We start from the raw sequence: 17,605 nt of genomic DNA, 5'->3' as shown, positions 1-17,605 counted from the left end.
AGAGAGATGCCAGTTAGCTGACTCTGTGCACTATGGGGCCCCCACTCTGCTCCCTTGTGCTCCTGCAAGGGAGTCGAACTAGAAGCATCCTATTCCCATTGGCACAACGCAGCTGCCACCTTTAATCTCTTCCCACTGCTGGCCTCCCTGGGGCAAGGAGCATGGAAAGACTCTTACAACCTCCCCAAGGCTTCCAGTTCAGCTTCAACCCAGCACCACTGTGGGAGCTGGGACACTGGCCGGGCTGCCAGTGCAGAAAGCGAGATGGAAGAGAAGGAAGTGAGTAGAGAAAACCTCTTGTGCAGAGTTCCCACATGGCTGCAGGGTCATTCAAAAGATGTTCTCCAGCAGCACAGAGCCCCTGAGGGTATGGATCCACTAGCATGTGGTGCTCCCTGAAGGGCTCCTACCCAACTGCTGCCCCATGCCAGCCCTGCTTAGCTTCTAACAGCCAATGACCTCACAGTCCCTGGCGGTAGGACAGCACTTCACAGCCCCAGGTAACAAAACGGCTATAAGATCTTGCACTTGTAAAGATGGCGAAGGAGGAACTGGGGCTCTAGAACACAGGAATGCTGGAACTAGGCATTGCTGACAGCGTTACTCACTGATGCATGGAGCCACAGGTGACCGGCTCTGCTGGTAGCCCTTGGCACAGCGATTGCAGGTGAGCCCTGTCACACCATCTTTGCATGGGCACTGCCCGGTGGTCTGGTTGCAGGTTTTACCAGCTGCACCAACAGGGTGGCAGTCACAAGCTGAGAAAACAAGAGAAAAAGAGAAATGCTGCAAAAAGAAAGTCAATAGATGTATTTCACACACAGTCCTCTGTGCTGAACAGGACATGTCTCTGATAACAGCCATTGCACACAGACTGAAAATGAACAAATTATTGTTAAAACACCATAAATCCGGCTGGGGGTATTACTTAGCTCATTTAGACCCTTCTTTTCTGTTCATTAACCAAGCCTGATTTTCTGTGTATGGGTTTGATGAATTCACTGAACCTTTCAGATAAACAATTTTAAACCGAAGGGCTGCTCACAACTGGCTATTCATGATCTGGTATTCGTGGCATGTGACTGGTCACCTGAATCACATGATGAAGTGAGCTATAGCTCATGAAAGCTTATGCTCAAATAAATTTGCTAGTCTCTAAGGTGCCACAAGTCCTCCTGTTCTTTTCGCAGATACAGACTAACACGGCTGCTACTCTGAAACATGGTATTGTTGCTAATCCCTGATTGGATGACTGAAGTTTTTAGGCAGAAAAATAAAGAATGGTGACCAGTGACTAATGAAAAATGGCAGTGATTGTCTCTAAAGGTATTTGTACGAAGAACAACCCCCCTCCAAACACTTTGGCATCAGGAGCCCATTTGTGTAGGTGAGGGCATGTGTGTGATGTAAGTGCTGCACAGGCTGTTTGCACACATACTAATTGACTGCATAATGAATATAAAGGTAGGACGACAGGGCATTGGCAAAGCTGGGTGGGGCGCAGAACTGAAATAGCAGGGGCTGCTGCCAGTCAAGACTGAAGTGCCTTGACAAAACTAGGTAGGGACAGTTTGCAGAACACCCACCTGCACTACATCTAGCACCAACTACAACTAACAGCCTATTGCTTGGATAAACACATTAGCTTCGGTGACAACATATAAAGGAGACTGAGTTTCGAAACTCCCCAGAGGATTCTCCTGAGAGGAAAGAGCCTTGAGCAATGCAAGTGACATCATGGGAATCTCAAGGCAGGGTGAAACAGACAAGAGTGGGATGGTCCAGGACTGGAATGTGGAGAATTAATTCTCTTCTCACCCATGGGAGAAGGTAGTCCCCCCTCAGTCAGGGACGGGGGTCCACTGGAGAAGCAGCCTCCAGGATCAGAGAAGCATAGAGCTGGAATTCCCATCTCATTCCAAGCGCAGGGATCTGGCCAGAGGATGCTCCTACTGTGTGTTTCTTTTCATAAAGGGCTTGGAGCAGGGCATGACCTCTTCTCAGTTAGGTCTCCTCAGGTTCAGTCCCTAGAGCTCAGAGTGTTTGAATTGGCACTTACAGCTGTCTGCCATCCTTCGAGCTTTGGACATCAGAACAGTGAATTTCTCCCACCCCCTTCCCTACCTTAGGGCGAATACAGCTGCAGCTGCTTCAGAGGACCTTGTGGAACCTGGGAGGAATTTCCAGGGGCTCTCCTGCCAGCTGGCCCCATCAATTAGCCAATCGTGAGCAAGCTGGGGGGGCCCAAGGGTGAAAGAGAGAGTGTTAAGGCTCATTAAAGGTAACTAATTGCAGCCTTGTGAAAAATGGGAGGGAGTGAAAAAGGAGGAGAGAGAGAGAAAAATAAAAAAGTTGGGTTCCAGCAGGGGATTTTTAACTTTGGAAAAAATGTGTAAAAACCGACCCTGGTTTGTGTCAGAAAAAGGGAGAACCATTTACGATGCTCTGCTCGTTTTTATTGTTGGCAAGGTGAGGAGTGTGCGTGCCATGGCTGGCGAGCCCAGCATACTGGCAAAGGGGGCAGTGAGCTGGGATCTGCCGGGTGCAGTGCCATGGCCAGGGCAGAGCGGGGGAGAGGAGAGGCAACACCTGTGTCATCGCTGGTGATCCAGCCATACCAGTCGCTCAGTGTCTTGTAAGCAACCACAGCTGTGCTGCTCCTAGGCTCAATGGTCTGGACTCCTCCCTCCTGCCTTCCAGCTACTCCTGGCCTCTATGCTATCTCCCTCTCTCTGTCTACAGAGGCAAGAGAGGAGGTCTTGGAGCCTGGAGCAGTGCGTCAATCTCACGGGATGAAAGGTACTGCAATGAATGGAAAACCCGTGAGGTTGCAACACTTTTGCTGATGCAGCAGGAATTTGCTGAACCAAACCACTGACACCCTCAAGGAGGAAGCTGAGGGACTGGGATGAAAGCTTCAGTCCAGTAACACTGCTTGTATCACAGCCATGCTTAGCAACGAGACCCATCTTCTCATTCTTCCATAGCGATGGGGTGATTCTCTCTCAGATGGGATGAGTGCTAGAACTGGGACTGGAATACAGTTTCCTCCTTACAGGCACGCACATGCACACACACACACTTCCATAGTCCAATCTCCCCTCATCAGAGGACACAGCTAAGTTAGAGTCAATCTGAGTCTCCTGTCTTCATTGGAAAGACTCACAGTGGGTCTTTCCCTTTCACTCCCTCATCGCAGGAGCTATACGCAGGGGATGGAAGTGAAGTTATTCCTTCATGGTTCTTGCTTTCACATCTTCCTCTCTGGCTCTAGAGCCGTGGGATGAATCTGAAGTGAGTCTTCTTGGTGATTCCCAGCACATCTGATCTCCAGCTCCATGGGGAGGACCCAATCTGGCTCATTCCCGTGCCCCAGCCCTACAGCCACACGGTTTACTCATTCTGTAGTGAGTGCTTGATGGGAGAGTCACAGGAGGGAGAAAAGCTGCTAAACCAGGAGATGACTGTTTCATCAGCCAGCTTAGGACTGGGGCTGTTTAAGAACTGGGAAAGGTATCTTGGTTTCCATCAGTGTAATAGTCAAACGTGACTCCGAAGCCAAACAAAAACAACTCCCCTTGTGCTCCCCCCCCCAAAGATGTTATCATTTCCCTAATTTTCACCAGATGGGATCTCATTGGAGCACAGCATCCCTGCTCACCAGGCCTTCTCATGCTCAGCAAGAAATGAGAGCATGCAGTGTCTAATGTGGAACAGATGCCTTGGTCCTTATCAGATCTTGGCTGGGATTGGAAACGGACGTGTTTCTGGCAAGGGTATTTGGGGGCTCAGCTGTGATAACAAATGGCAGCAGATGAGGGAGTCCTGGCATGGCATGGGACCTTCAGAAACATGGGACCTTTCTTCAGCCCCAGCATGCTTTGGTGCCAGGACAGTGAGGGCCTGTAACACCTCACTTAGCAATCCACGGCTTCACTAGCTCTCCTGGAAACACGAAGTAGTCAGCAGAAACCCTGAGAAGACCCCTGGGGCCATGTCCTAGGGGGATCCTGTGTGGGCCCCTGGAGCTGATCTGCAGCATGACACTGCCCAGGTCCCTGGGCTGGACTGTGGGGTAACCCAGAGCCAGTTGCTCCCTGGAACCAGTCACACTAGCTCTCACCCAGCTCTATGGCTCTGGCTAGCCCCTGTCCACACAGCTTCTTTAACATGAGACTTCAATTTGCAGTGAACCCAACCCAGCACCTTCCCCTGAACCTCACTGGACTGAGTCCATCCCTCTCACTGCTTCATCCCGTCCCCCTTTCCAAGGCCTCGGCTCTGCTCCAGACTTCTCACGGGGTAGCCACAGCAGTGACATGCTCGCTCTCGAGGGCCGAACTACAGAAACTCCCACCAAGACTCAGCCACCCTCCACGCCAACAGAGTGCTGGGAAATGCCCCTCCAGATGGGCAGAGGGGTCTCATGCAGCAAGACTGAGATGCAGGGATGTTAACATCTCATTGACGTGATGCAGGTGGTTATTTATCAGCCATCTCTCAATCTAGGGGCTTGAGTGATGTCAACAACTACAGAAGTGATGCCAGAGAGCAACAAACTGTATAACTCATCATGCCAACCCCACTGCTATTGACTCTTAATAGCAATACTACTTTGCCTTCCTCTGGACTAGAGCAATGGGCACTTTCATCTCCTCTCTCGACAGATGCCTGGGATGGCTCAGGCATTTTAAACAACTTTGATGATTCCTCTAGCGTCTCTGCCTGTTGGTACAATACATGACTGTGACTGCGCTGCAGGGGTATCATAGGGTTGGGAGAGACCTCAGGAGGTCATCTAGTCCCACCTCCTGCTCAAAGCAGGACCAACCCCAACTAAATCATCCCAGCCAGGGCTTTGTCAAGCCTGACCTTAAAAACCTCTAAGGATGGAGATTCCACCACCTCCCTAGGTAACCCATTCCAGTGCTTCACCAACCTCCTACTGAAATAGTTTTTCCTAATATCCAACCTAAACCTCCCCCACTGCAACTTCAGACCATTGCTCCTTGTTCTGTCATCTGTCACCACTGAGAACAGCCTAGCTCCATCCTCTTTGGAACCCCCCTTCAGGTAGTTGAAGGCTGCTAACAAATCCCCCCTCATTCTTCTCTTCTGCCCAGTTCTCTCATCGTCTCCTCATAAATTATGTGCCCCAGCCTCCTGATCATTTTCATTGACCTCTGCTGGACTCTCTCCAATTTGTCCACATCCTTTCTGTAGTGGGCGGACCAAAACTGGACACGATACTCCAGATGTGGCCTCACCAGTGCCAAATAGAGGGGAATAATCACTTCCCTCGATATGCTGGCAATGCTCCTAATAATGCAGCCCAATATGCTGTTAGCCTTCTTGGCAACAAATGCACACTGTTGACTCATATCCAGCTTCTCATCCACTGTAATCCCCAGATCCTTTTCTGAAGAACTGCCGCTTAGCCAGTAAGCCCTCAGACTGTAGCAGCACATGGGATTCTTCCGTCCTAAGTGCAGGACTCTGCACTTGTCCTTGTTGAACCTCATCAGATTTCTTTTGGCCCAATCCTCCAATTTGTCTACGTCACTCTGGACCCTGTCCCTACCCTCCAGCGTATCTACCTCTCTCCCCAGCTTAGTGTCATCCGCAAACTTGCTGAGGGTGCAATCCACCCAATCATCCAGATCATTAATGAAGATGTTGAACAAAACCGGCCCCAGGACCGACCCCTGGGGCTCCGCTTGATACCAGCTACCAACTAGACATTGAGTCATTGATCACTACCCGTTGAGCCCGACGATCTAGCCAGCTTTCTATCCACCTTATTCAATCCATAGTTCTTTAACTTGCGGCACGTATCGAGTGTTGCTGGGGCACTGGCTGCTCAGCCGTCGGTCTAGAAAGCAGTTCTCCATGTCTTTGCTTCAGACACCTGTACAGTTTCCTTAGTGAGCTTGTTCTATATTTTCCCTGGAATAACTCTAGTTGTGCTCCAGTATCTCACCTGAAAGCTACAGTTCTGCCATTGCCATTTGACTGCATTTGCCAGTCTGAAGCAGTTTGCTCTGCTGCAGATGTTGTACCTACAAGGAGATTGCCTTGCTTTTCTGCAAGTATTTGAGCACTCTGGGCTTTAGCTATTTGACAAGCCTTTGAAAAATCATCTTTCCTGTTGCTTTTATGGGCAATTTCTTGGATCATAGAATCATAGAATATCAGGGTTGGAAGGGACCTCAGGAGGTCATCGTGTTCTCATCCACATCTAGTACAGAGTTAGTTTTGCCTGCTAGAATAGCTCGTAGTCCTATTCTGATGAATATTTTGGGCTTTCTTAACTGCTAGTTGTTGAAATGCTGCCATATAGACGCCTCTTGCAGTGCATCAAGTTGACTCATTTCACTCATACCTAAAGCTTGGCTTGCAATTGGAAATGGCAGCGAATCAGGAATTCTAGCCCAGTGGTCACTCCTGCCTCCTGACACTTGGAAACCTTCCCCTAGCCACGCACAGGGTGTGATTTATAAACAGCCTTGCTAGTGCACTAAGCAAAATGGACCCTGGTAGGATCCCAGGTACTCCTGCTCTCGTGTCCATTTCAGTGCAAGGCTGAGCTGGAGCGGCTCATTAACTGTGCTGCTCTGCATGAGAATTAGTAGGCAGCTGGTGTGGCAGAGATGTTACAGTTCCCATATGGTGGAAATGTTGCTCCGTATTATATGTATTATGATCACATCTCGAGGGCCCTTCCATTGTGCTGAGCACCATATCACCACATAGATCATCCTGATTACAAAGAGCTTACCATTCAAATTAACAAGATAGAGCACCATGGGAGAAAGACAATAGGATGATCCCTATTTTATAGATGCCGAATGATGAAGTGACTTGCCCATGGTGTCTGTGGTAGAGCCAGGAACGGGACCAGGCTCACCTGGGTCACAGCAGAGTGCCTTTACCACAAGACTAGCCTCCCGCTCAACACAGACAATGCAGCAGGGGATGACCCAGTGCAAGCGTTCCCCTGGTTTTGTCGAACTTTGTGACATTCTGGGGGTGTTTGCAAATTCTGCCGGCTCTCCAGGAAAACGCACCCAAAAATGTAGCTGGCAAAACACCTGCCTTTTGCTTGCAGTGCATACCGGGGGTGCTTGCCTCCCAGGAGAGAGCTGCTAAAGATTCAGCTGAGTGTGCAGAGTCATTGTGCAGAGCTCTCCTGGTGAACTGCATGCTGGAGCTCTTCCCTCTCAGTCCCCTCCCTCTTCCTAGAACTATGTAGCCTTCCTTGCCAGCAGGCAAGCTGTGTGTAGAGATTCCTATCCCTTCCTCACCTAGCCGGGACTCCTGGTGTTCCCGGTACGTCTGAATTAGCGAGTGGAATCCCTGTCTAGGATCTAGGAACATGGGAATGTCAAAAGCCACTGGGAAGAAGGCCATCTCTGCCCCTCTTCTGCCTGGTTTGTAGGCCTCAGCAGCAGCACAACCAGCCCTGCAGGATCTGTCCCAAGGAGCAACAGGGTAAGCAAGCAGGCTTCCTTTGTGCATCACAGGCTGCAGCTTGGCTATAAAATCACAGCAGAATTGCCTCTGAATGGATACTTTCCATCAGCCTAATACTCTGCAATTACGTTCTGCGAGGATATCAGAGTGGGACTGTCCCGACAGACTTCAAGCTGCTGCTTTTGCCATGTGGATTAGACAGTCAGAACTGTGGCACACTTCATTGGAGGGGACCAGGGCCTCTTATGCTACCCTGCCCTCATCTCCAAAAATAAAGATGCCTGAAAGACAGCCAGGGGAGGAAATGCTCAGAGTTCCTCCCACGACTCAGCGTGTGGAAATAAATCTGCCTGGTCCTTTGAATACTCATACTCACTCATACACACACTGTCTAGTGTCTTCCTGTCTGTCTGACGGGCTTCCACAGCAACTTGTCTGTGTGCGCACACGGGTGGTGCATAGGGTAAATAGGACATCTGCAAGGAAGGCACCTAAAAATCCCCAGCAAAGAACACAGGCAGGGTAACAACAGTTTCTGCTTTCACAGTGCCAGGTTATGACGATGCCCAGCCATCTCCAGCCGGGCTGGACAAACAGGTTCAGAGAAGATCAGAGCTCACACAAATCTCTGTGCAAGACTCAGACTGAACTGCGGAGATTGGAAATAGTTGGCTAACTCGCTTCCACCTTTTCCAATGTAGTGTTCCCTCTGCTCTTGCTGGTTTGGGCTGGGACCAGCTGCAGAAGTGACAGAGGTCTTTCGGAGGGCCTCAGTGGCTCAGATGGAGCTGGAACTAAACTCAGAAGACTTCCAGCCTAGCTTGTAGCAAAGAAGTTGGGACAAGCCTCTGACCCATAAGAAAGGAAGAGTTATTTATAAAAGACGTCCTGTAATTAAGGCAAGAGAAGGCCTGATTCTCCTCCTAGTGGATTCACAACAGTGCAAATCTGGAGTAAGAGAGATCAGAATCTGGCCCAGTATCTGCGGTGCTGAGCTAACATTGCCCAAGTCTGCAGTGTCAGCAGTGGACAGCATCCAGGACAGCACTGGGCAAGGAGTTCTATAGAGGGAGCACCACGTGGCTGATACAACGGCTCCTCCATGCATGGGGAGCTGCTGTACTGGCAAGAGAAGCCTGAAGAAGCCAGGCAGAGAGAGAGAGAGAGAGCTTGAAGCCACATTCTGGAGGGCTTGGCAGGCTGAGGGCATCGCTTTCTAGCCTCTGCAGAACTGAACAGCCAACCAGCAAAACGTGGGCCACCGTGGGAGTCACACACAGCATTGGCTGGAGCTGGTCAGAAGCATAGCAGCAGTGGCATGGGTACTGACTGAGCAGATCAAGGGCAGGTGTGTAAAGAGATAAAACAAAGGCAGGAATAAAGCACTGCCTCAGCAAACTGCCACCACCAAAACTTTCACAGGGCGGGTGTGTGAGAGAGAGGAGGGGGAGAAAATAGTGGCAGAGGGAGCCGGGGAGATTGCGTTGCAGCAACAGTTCCTGCAGATCCCCTCCCTACCCCCCAGAGGAAATGACTCAGGGCTTTTTGGAGAAACCACAGGCTGACAAGTCTGCTGCCTGCCCTTCTGCATTTGTGCTGGGTTGCAATATTTTAGGGAATACTTTGCACTCAGAGCTGTTTCCTGGGAAACCATATGGCCTGACCAACAGGGCAGCAAGCCCAGAGGCAGGATGAGCAGTGTCTGGAGATGGCAAGAATGCTCCCACAGTGACAATGCAACCTGGGTATAGATCCCGAAACTGGAGACACTGGAATGAAAATCTGTGAGGAAGAGACACTGGCTCCCTTTCATTCCAGCTCTCATGCAGCAAGATCCAGACGCGGGCATTACCACTCACAGTACCAGCCTTTGAATCCTGCACCAGTGCCCTGGCATGTATATCCTATGCACACACCCATCACAGGGGGTGACCTCTGGCAGCAGGGCCCTGGCATGTGACACTGGCTGTATGTATAGAGGTTGGAAATGTGCAGCTTCCAGATAGTCCACGTTGCCCTCCTCCCTTATTCCTCCTCTTTCTTTTCTGCCGATAACATTTTCCTCCTTTGCATCCCTCACTGCTCCATCCCAAGTCTCTCCATCAGATGCAACTGCTGTTAGCATGTGCCAAGCCAAGACTGACCCTTGCCCCACCCATATAAAGAGGGGTTGGCAGAAGGGGAGCAGCACGGAGCCAAGGCCCATAAAGCAGAGATCTAACCATCCCCTCTTCCCTAAGGCCCTCAGATGGAGGAGGGAAATGGAGAATGGCACAATAGAAGGGGATATATCCCATCCCCCCCAAAGCCGACATAGGGGTTCCCATTTTACAAAAGGTGTCATCCCAAGTGGGTACTGAGACCCATCCCCAAAGAAAGAAAAGGAGGACTTGTGGCACCTTAGAGACTAACAAATTTATTAGAGCATAAGCTTTCGTGAGCTACAGCTCACTTTATCGGATGCAAAGAGTGACAAGTCTCCTGCACCTTCAGCCCCATGCTTGGATTCAGAGCTACAGCCTGATTCTGCAGCCGGCTTGGGCAACACCACATCTCTTGGGATAGCAGGGCATTGATGGCCTGGGAGCATCAGACCAGGGTTAGCCACCCAGCTGTTCTGCAGAGCTCTCTGTCCCTTGCAGTACTCCCAGAGGAAGAAAATTTCCCCTTGGCAGCATCACAGGGTGGGGGTGCACCACAAGCCACTGGAGCACTGCTCCTGCTCCAACGAGCCACGTTCCCTCCCATTGCCACAGTAGGACACTCAGCTCCCTTCTGGCACAAGGTGCTCGACATAAACCACACCCCACTTGGCTCCCACATAGAGCTGGGGGGGGTGGGGGGGGGAGGAGCATTTCCAAGCCGAGTCACCGAAAGGCCAATGGTATCTGAAGCAAATGTAAAATCCCCCAGCCACGGGAGGGCTGGTTGCCGAGGTGAGGCACACATGCACGGGGGGCCTGCCAACTCAGAGGCTCCACTTATTAAAAACGATTTGTTCTCAGTTCCTAATGCCCTGGCTGCAAGGCAGGTCTCAGCTGTCTGTGCCAGCGCCAGACTCAATTGCGCTTTCTGCCACTGCTGCTTTTCACTTTATGAGACGCTTGTTAAAACGGGGACTTTTCTCTCCTCTTCGCATCCGCATTCGCGCCACTCCCCGAAGGCGGGGTGGGATTTGTGTACGTCACACTCTAGGGCTGATGAAGAGGCTACCAATTTGCCCAGCACAAAGCAACATGCTTAGCTCCCTACCTTCAAATTGTTCTAATCTGCCAAAGAACAGGGGCCAAATGTCAACGTTCTAAACCTATTCTACTGCTGCAAAACTGCCCCCTCCTCCCCAAAATCTTTAGCAGTCACTGTTTATATGTAAGGCCTACATAAAAGCAACATTTTGTGGTCTGGCACTCCTTCGACTCTGCAACACCCACAAGAAAAACGATCCACTGTATTCCCTCTCTAAGGCTGCCTGGCCCATCAGCATGCTCCCACCATGTGACTGGGTCAGGACTGAAGTCCCTCCCAGTATGGATGGTCACCCACCACAGTCTGACACAGGCATCAAGGTTGGAGAAGAAGAGAAGCTCCCAACCTCCCAGACTAGAGTCCTTTGAGGTGGTGAACTGGCTTCTCTCAGCTCCCTCTCTCCAGCCTGGGAACTACTAGTTTGTGTAGGGTGAACCTCAGATCGCTGGAGCTGTGCTGGCTTCGATGCCTATCCAAAGCTTTTCTAAATATGCTGCACCTCTTGCATATGGGAAACCAGGCTTGAGATCCTGAGCGACCAGCCTGGTTTGTGGCTCTGTATCTGGGCATGTCTGCTTCCAGAACCCGTAAGGAGGGTGGCAGAGGACCAATATGAACCATAATGAGCGGCCTGTTTTCTCAGACCTCAAAAAGGCTCCGTTCTTGTCAGGGGGAAGGAGAGGTTGGTTCTAGATTGGTGCACAAACTTGTTGAGGTAAAGAGAGACTTATTTTACCCACCCGTTCCCTGGGCCCAACCCAGCCCCAAACAAGCCAATGGAAAGGCTCCCACCAGCATGACAGGAAGCTGAGAGATCCCTAAAGCCAGCTGCCAAGTGCATACTGGCCACTGTCTCACACTGTGGTGGGTGGAAGAGTGTTCCAGAGTAGAAAAGAAAGACAAGACAAGGCCTGTGTGTTCCCAGCAGCCTCTCCGGCTTGTGCAGATAAGATGTCTTCTTGATGCCAGCAAGGCAGCCCCACTCCCTTCTTGAAGAAACTGACAGTCTCCATTAGACACAGTCCAGGGGAGAAATCCTGGCTCCATTGAAGTCAATGGCCAAACTTGTGTTGACATCAGAGGGGGCAGTATTTCATCCCAGGTAAATAGCTTTCCCAGCGATGGCCTAGGTGATGCCAACTGTCACTCGCTCTGTTATCTGAAGCGCTCCTTTCCTTGGGGAGACTGTGGTCATGCTGCATCACAGAGGACATGTGCTGTGAGGGGGGGTTGAATGAGAACAGCTGGCTGTTGGGCTCTGCCTAAGGCAGAGCAAAAACCAGGGGGAGGATAGGTCCAACAGTGGGCAGAATCCAGTGCAGATCTGATCCAATTTTCAGTGGTGCTGAGCACTCCAATGGCAGTTAACAGGAGCTGTGGGGCACAGCCCCCCTCAAGCACCAGGTCCTAGAAGTCAATCTACATTAGAAAACTTGCACCAGGGGAACTAAAGTGGATCTAGTTACACCAGTGCAACCCCCTACAATAGACACACCCAAATCAGTTCCAGTTGTATTCAAACCAATGTAATAATTGACCGCATTAATCTAAATCAGGTTGAAAGTAATTTCCATCCTTTTAAGTGCGTCTACATTAGCGGTTTGCCCTGGTGTAACTAGATCAATATTAAATGAATTTAGTTACCTTGGTGCATGTTTTCTAATATAGACAAGGCTTTAGATATCTATGTCTGTCTATGCATCGCCTCTTCGAGATGAAGGATGGGTGCATTAGACATCAGAAAGACAGACTAAGCTGATGGACAGATGGATTCCATCCTTATTGCCTGGGCAGCTGAAACTCACACACTCCCATCAGTGAAATGCTGGGATTCTCTGTGGGAGGAAGACAAGCCCAACCTGTTATTTGTCTCCCTTCTGCTCTCCCTCATGCTCCATCAGCTCACTGGGAAAGCAGCAGGGGCCTCAGCCTGCAGCCAGAGGGAGATGACTGCCCTGGTGAGTGGAGTTTAGAACCTGGCAGGGGCAGCAGGACTTACGGGGCTATATAGGACAAACAGCTGCATTCAGAAGGAATTAAGTAGAGAAAAGTAGGTGTGCCCCCTTAGAGAGGGCAATGGTGCAGCCAACAGAGGAGGAAAGGGCTGGGAGATGGGGTCTAGGGGGAGAGGAAGGCCGAAGGGGGCGGATCCCCCTTGCTGACAGCTCCCCTTACCTTTGCAGGCCTTGCGGTCGGTGATGGATTTGCTCATGTCCCGGTAGAACCCCTCTTTGCAGTAATGGCAGTGCCGGCCGGCTGTGTTGTGGCGACAGTTGAGGCAGACACCTCCGCTCTTCCTGCCTGAGAGTTTGTACAGCTCCATATTGAAGCGGCAGCGCCGGGCATGCAGGTTACAGTTGCAGGCTGCAGGAGGAGGGGGGAGAAGAGGATGAGCAGGTGAAAAAAGGGCTCAGGGACCAGAGAAGAGTCCCCTCACGGAGCCTCCAACCCCAGGGCCACACCCACTCAGAGGATTGTCCTGGCCAGGATGCAGACTCAGAGCCACTAGCAAAATTTCAACTCAAGGCACTAAGCCAGAGGAGGTCAGAGTGAGCCACCCAACACACAACGTCCATAGACGCCTCGAAAGGGAGGCCCAATTCAAGCTCTTGTACTCAGATGGTGCAATCCCCCAGCGAGGTAAGTGGGGTCAATGTTAGCTGAGAGGTCAAGGACTGAATGGGCCAAAGATCCCAAAGCACGGCTACTGCACCTCCTAGGCATTCTGCGTGTGCAGTGCAGGCAGGAGCAGAATGGTAGGAGGTTGATTGGCTACAGATCAGTGAGTAAGGTTGGGACAACTAGTTCAGATCAAATCAACCTGAGCCTTCACCCCTAACTTGGAAAGAAAACATTCGGAAACTTCTGCTAGTTCACTCGCACTCGCATGCTATTTTTCCTTTTGCTCTTGTCTGTGCCTTTGCAGGCCACAGCTGTGAACAGAAGCTGGAGAAGCCAGAAATCCCATGAAAAAGCCTGTTCTCATGAGACCTCCCTCCCATTTTGTAAACCTGAGAGAGGTGCTGAACCTTTGGCTTTGGCCCATCGCTGCAGAGAACAGACCCACACTCAGAGGGGATTGCAGGTAAGGTGTTGTAAGTCACGTGCAGACTCCCTGTACACCCACTCACCACAGTGTCAGGGAGTCTAAATCAATGTAATTTACACACCTAGAAATCAGGAGGTGTAATTTACAGCCGGGAGTATCCAGATATTCATCTACCCTCCCCTTAGTTGTTTTTGTTGCTCCAGGTCTTCCATCCAGCGTATCTGAGCTCCATCGGCTGAGACTTGCTTAGGCACAGTGGGCCAAGCGCAGAAGTGAGGGGAAAAGAGAAGGGAAGCGGCACACTGGGTGGTATGGGGTGAGGGAGCGACTCTGTGTGCACCACAAATGTCATTGGGAGCTTTGCCATGAACTTCAGCCGGAGCAGGATCAAGATCTGAGGCTAAGGACAGAGGAGGTCTCAGGGAGCCAGGAGGGCATCTAGGTTGGTGCAACACTCATGCTGAGCGGCAGGAGGCACTGCAGGCTACACCAGTCTAGACTGCCTTAGACTTTCCTCTGAGAGTTTGGTGTATTCTTATACAAGGCAGGGACTGTCTTTGTGTCCTGTGTTCGTTCAGTGCCTAGTACAAGGGAGGCTGGTCCAAACTAGGGCTCCAGGGTGTTACCACAATTCAAATAACAACCACCACCATGGAGATCCAGCCAAAATCTCAAAACCTCCAGTGCCCCATACCAGGCTAACTCTTCCCAGCCTCCCCTCACCCTTCACACCCCCCCACACGCCTTTCTCCAATGAGGCGCAGAACCTGGGCTAATGGAGTTTGAAGCCAGAGAGAAGAGAGAGGGAGGAACCCCTCCCCGGCGGCTGCCAGATCTCGCCCAGGTCCCCTCCATGGGGTGGAAGGAGCAGGTGCCGACCTTTATCGCACCCAATAAACAGGCTCCCCACAGGAACTTGTCTCCACTGCGGGGGGAGGGGGGAAGGAGAGAGGGGAGAGGGGAGGAGTAAACAATCAACCCAGAGGGCCTCTGAGGAGCTAGGGGAGGGCAGGGTGGTGCTGGCAGACAAAGGACCATGCAGCAGGCAGAGGGGAGGAGGGTTCAGAAGAAGACAGCTGCCCAGCGCCTGTTGTCTAGTGTAGTTCCCTCCGAGGAGCCGTGATTGTCTCATTGCCCATCGACTGGCTCATGGCTTCGCTGCTGGCAGGATGGCTGAGGAGACGGGGAAGGGGAACGAGCAGCTTGCCTCCATGTGTTCTCCAGATGTGTAATATCCTCTGTGCCCCGTTGAGCTGGGTGCTGGGGAGGTCGCTGCTGAGGACGTGGGGCATGTGGAAGAGGAAAGTGGGAGGCCAGTTCTGCCATAAATCATAGACAAGTGCAAAGTGGATGGTTAGAATGAGACACCCAGCGGAAAGGCCAGCTGGGAACCTGCCATCCTGCTGCCATGGCATCTCCCCCCTTGCTGCCAACAGATGGCAGCTGCCCCTGGCACAGAGCTACCCCGGAACATAAGGTTGAATCTGCTTCGCACCCAGCCCCCCAGTGGCAGCACACAGTATGCTTCTGGGACAGATTGGGAGAACCGGGCCCTGGCACTGAGCCACTTGCCATGCCACCTGTGCGCCCCCTGCTCACATGGCTCGTGGCTCCAACCTGCCTGTTACAGAGGGCTACACACAGGCCTGTATTGCTAGGTACTCCTTGCTGATTACTTGAGACTCATAACTCCCCAGGAGGTCATTATTATTATCCCCATTTTAGAGATGAGGAAACTGTGGCACGGAGAGGCTAAAGCCCAGAGCGTCAAAGGTATTTAGGCTCCTAACTCCCAAGTGACTTACCCAAGGCCATGTCAGTGTCAGAGAATGGAGACCAGGTTTTACTGCCTAACCGCAGCCTTGCCTGGTAGCTTTCACTTTGGGAGGCATGCCCCACCTTTCTGACCAGCCTATCTGCCCCGTGGCCATGAGCTGTAAGCCTTCCCCCCTGCCTCTCCCGGGGGTACAGGCAGGGTGGGATTCATTCTGGGCTGCACACACCATCCTCGCCAGGCTACCAGATCTGTGTCACCGCAAGTCCAGAAGATCCTTTTATGTGAAAAAAAGCCACGGAAGCACCCCACTCTCTTAGGCTCTGCCCTATTAAAGGCAATAGAGGTTGTGCTATTACTGTCATGGGGGCAGGATTGGGCCCCTGAGGTGCAAGGAGAGTTATGTTTGTTGCTTCCTGGCCTGTCCCCACAGCCCTCTTCCCCAACAGCCCCCACTCTGGCCCTTTAAAAGGACCACCCGCTTTGCACTGGGTTGTGGGGTGGAACGGCAAAGCTCCTTCTGTTGTTGTGCAGTGCCAGGCCCATTAGGGAGCATGAACAGTGCCAGCTGTGGCCAGGGTGCTGTGGTGGAGAGGAAGGGCCTGGTCTCCAATCTGCTAGCCAGAAGCAGCAGAGGAGAGAGCTGCTAAACTCGTTTTATTTCAGATCTCCCCCCCACACCACACACATACCCTTTATTTTTTATTAGCCGCAGGAACCCAAAGGGGAGGGGGGGGGGAATTCCAAATCCACGTGTGTGAGATAAAAAGGAAAAAGCGCTGCCAGTTCCTGTTTAACACTCTCGCAAAAAGATAATGGGAACAAGATTTCCTTCGGCGAAGCCCAGCGCCCTCTCCCTCCCCCGCTTCTCTGGGAACTTGAGGCTGGGTGAGAGTTTTTCCAGGCATACTGTGAAATTCATTAACATGTCAGCCCAAGATTTAACTGCTGGGCCTGCTTGTCATTGTGTGAAATTTCCTCTCCCAGCCCCCTCCCCATCAGCTCCCAGCTTCAACCCTTTGCAGAAGCCGACAGAAGAAAGCTGGGGAGGGTTAACTCCTCAAGGTCAAACAGCTGCCTGCTGCCTGCTGCCTATTGTCAAGGCCCCTCTCCCCTGTCTGCTGCTTTCAGGCCCAGCCTCAGAGGTGGGGAGACACTGTTGAATGGTAGGGGTGGGAAATGGGGTTCCGAACCACCCTGTGCCTTCTCCCCAAACCAGACCTCTGTACACCAAGAGCCTTTCTGGAGGTGGGAAAAAGCTCAGCGACATTTTTCTGCCCCCGGTTGCAGTATTTGCCAATCCCAAATGTTAAAAAATCACAAGTCAGCACCCCCAAAAATCATGAGATTGGTTTAAAAATCCTACCTTTTGGGTTCCTTTTAGTTGCCTCTTTGGTTTTGAGCCATGAGAGCTCATATTTGCTCCACAACCATGAGGGACAGAAACTTACTTTTGTTTTAAACCAAAACTGAGATTCTCACATAAGCACATGACGTCAGGAGCTGCAGCTTTAAGAAAAGCATCAAAAATGGTGAGCTTTGTGATGACACCACGCGAGTGGGGGATACTGCTGTGATTTTTCCTTTGTGCATCTGCTGGGCTTTTGCATTTCCACCTTCCGGCCGGGACCAGGAGAGAAGTGGCAGAAGAGGGAACAAAGCTGTTCTTATAGCATTCCAACCTAATGGGACTCTCAAGAGAAAGAGGCTCTCAGGGGCTTAGTCCCACGTGAGGGCTCCTTCCTCCAGCACTTCCACACCGGTCTTGATTCTGCGGGGCACTGAGTGCTCCCAACTCACTTGGAGGCAAGGGTGACTAGGGTTAGGCCTGTGGCCTAGCAGACAGGGCACTGCACTGGGGCTCAGCAAACCTTGCTTCTTTTCTGGCTCAGCTGCTCAGTGAGTCCCAGCATCTTGTCTGAGAAATAGGGACATTGATCCTTGCCTCCTTTGCCAAGTGCTCTGAGCTCTGTGGCTGGACAGAGCTAGTTAAGCAATAGGTGTTAGGAGGGTGCACAGCACCTCCCAGTTTCTGGCAAGCGGGGAGGAAATCCATTAACATT

General features: G+C 51.5%; 1 protein-coding gene across 1 annotated transcript in view; it reads right to left on the bottom strand.

The window, feature by feature from the left end:
• The window catches only part of NTN3 (netrin 3), an 86,969-nt gene that overhangs the window by 30,733 nt on the left and 38,631 nt on the right, over nt 1–17,605 (bottom strand). Inside the window, exons 3-4 of the mRNA XM_037911356.2 lie at nt 12,895–13,083; nt 609–758 (exon numbers count right to left, since the gene is read on the bottom strand). Of these exons, the coding sequence (XP_037767284.1) occupies nt 609–758; nt 12,895–13,083 (339 nt within the window). The remainder of the gene's footprint in view (nt 1–608; nt 759–12,894; nt 13,084–17,605) is intronic.

This window comes from Chelonia mydas, chromosome 10 (genome assembly GCF_015237465.2).
Source record: "Chelonia mydas isolate rCheMyd1 chromosome 10, rCheMyd1.pri.v2, whole genome shotgun sequence".
Classification (NCBI taxonomy): domain Eukaryota; kingdom Metazoa; phylum Chordata; order Testudines; family Cheloniidae; genus Chelonia; species Chelonia mydas.
Note: the sequence above shows the minus strand (reverse complement) of the source record. Positions and strands in the feature narration are given on the sequence as shown.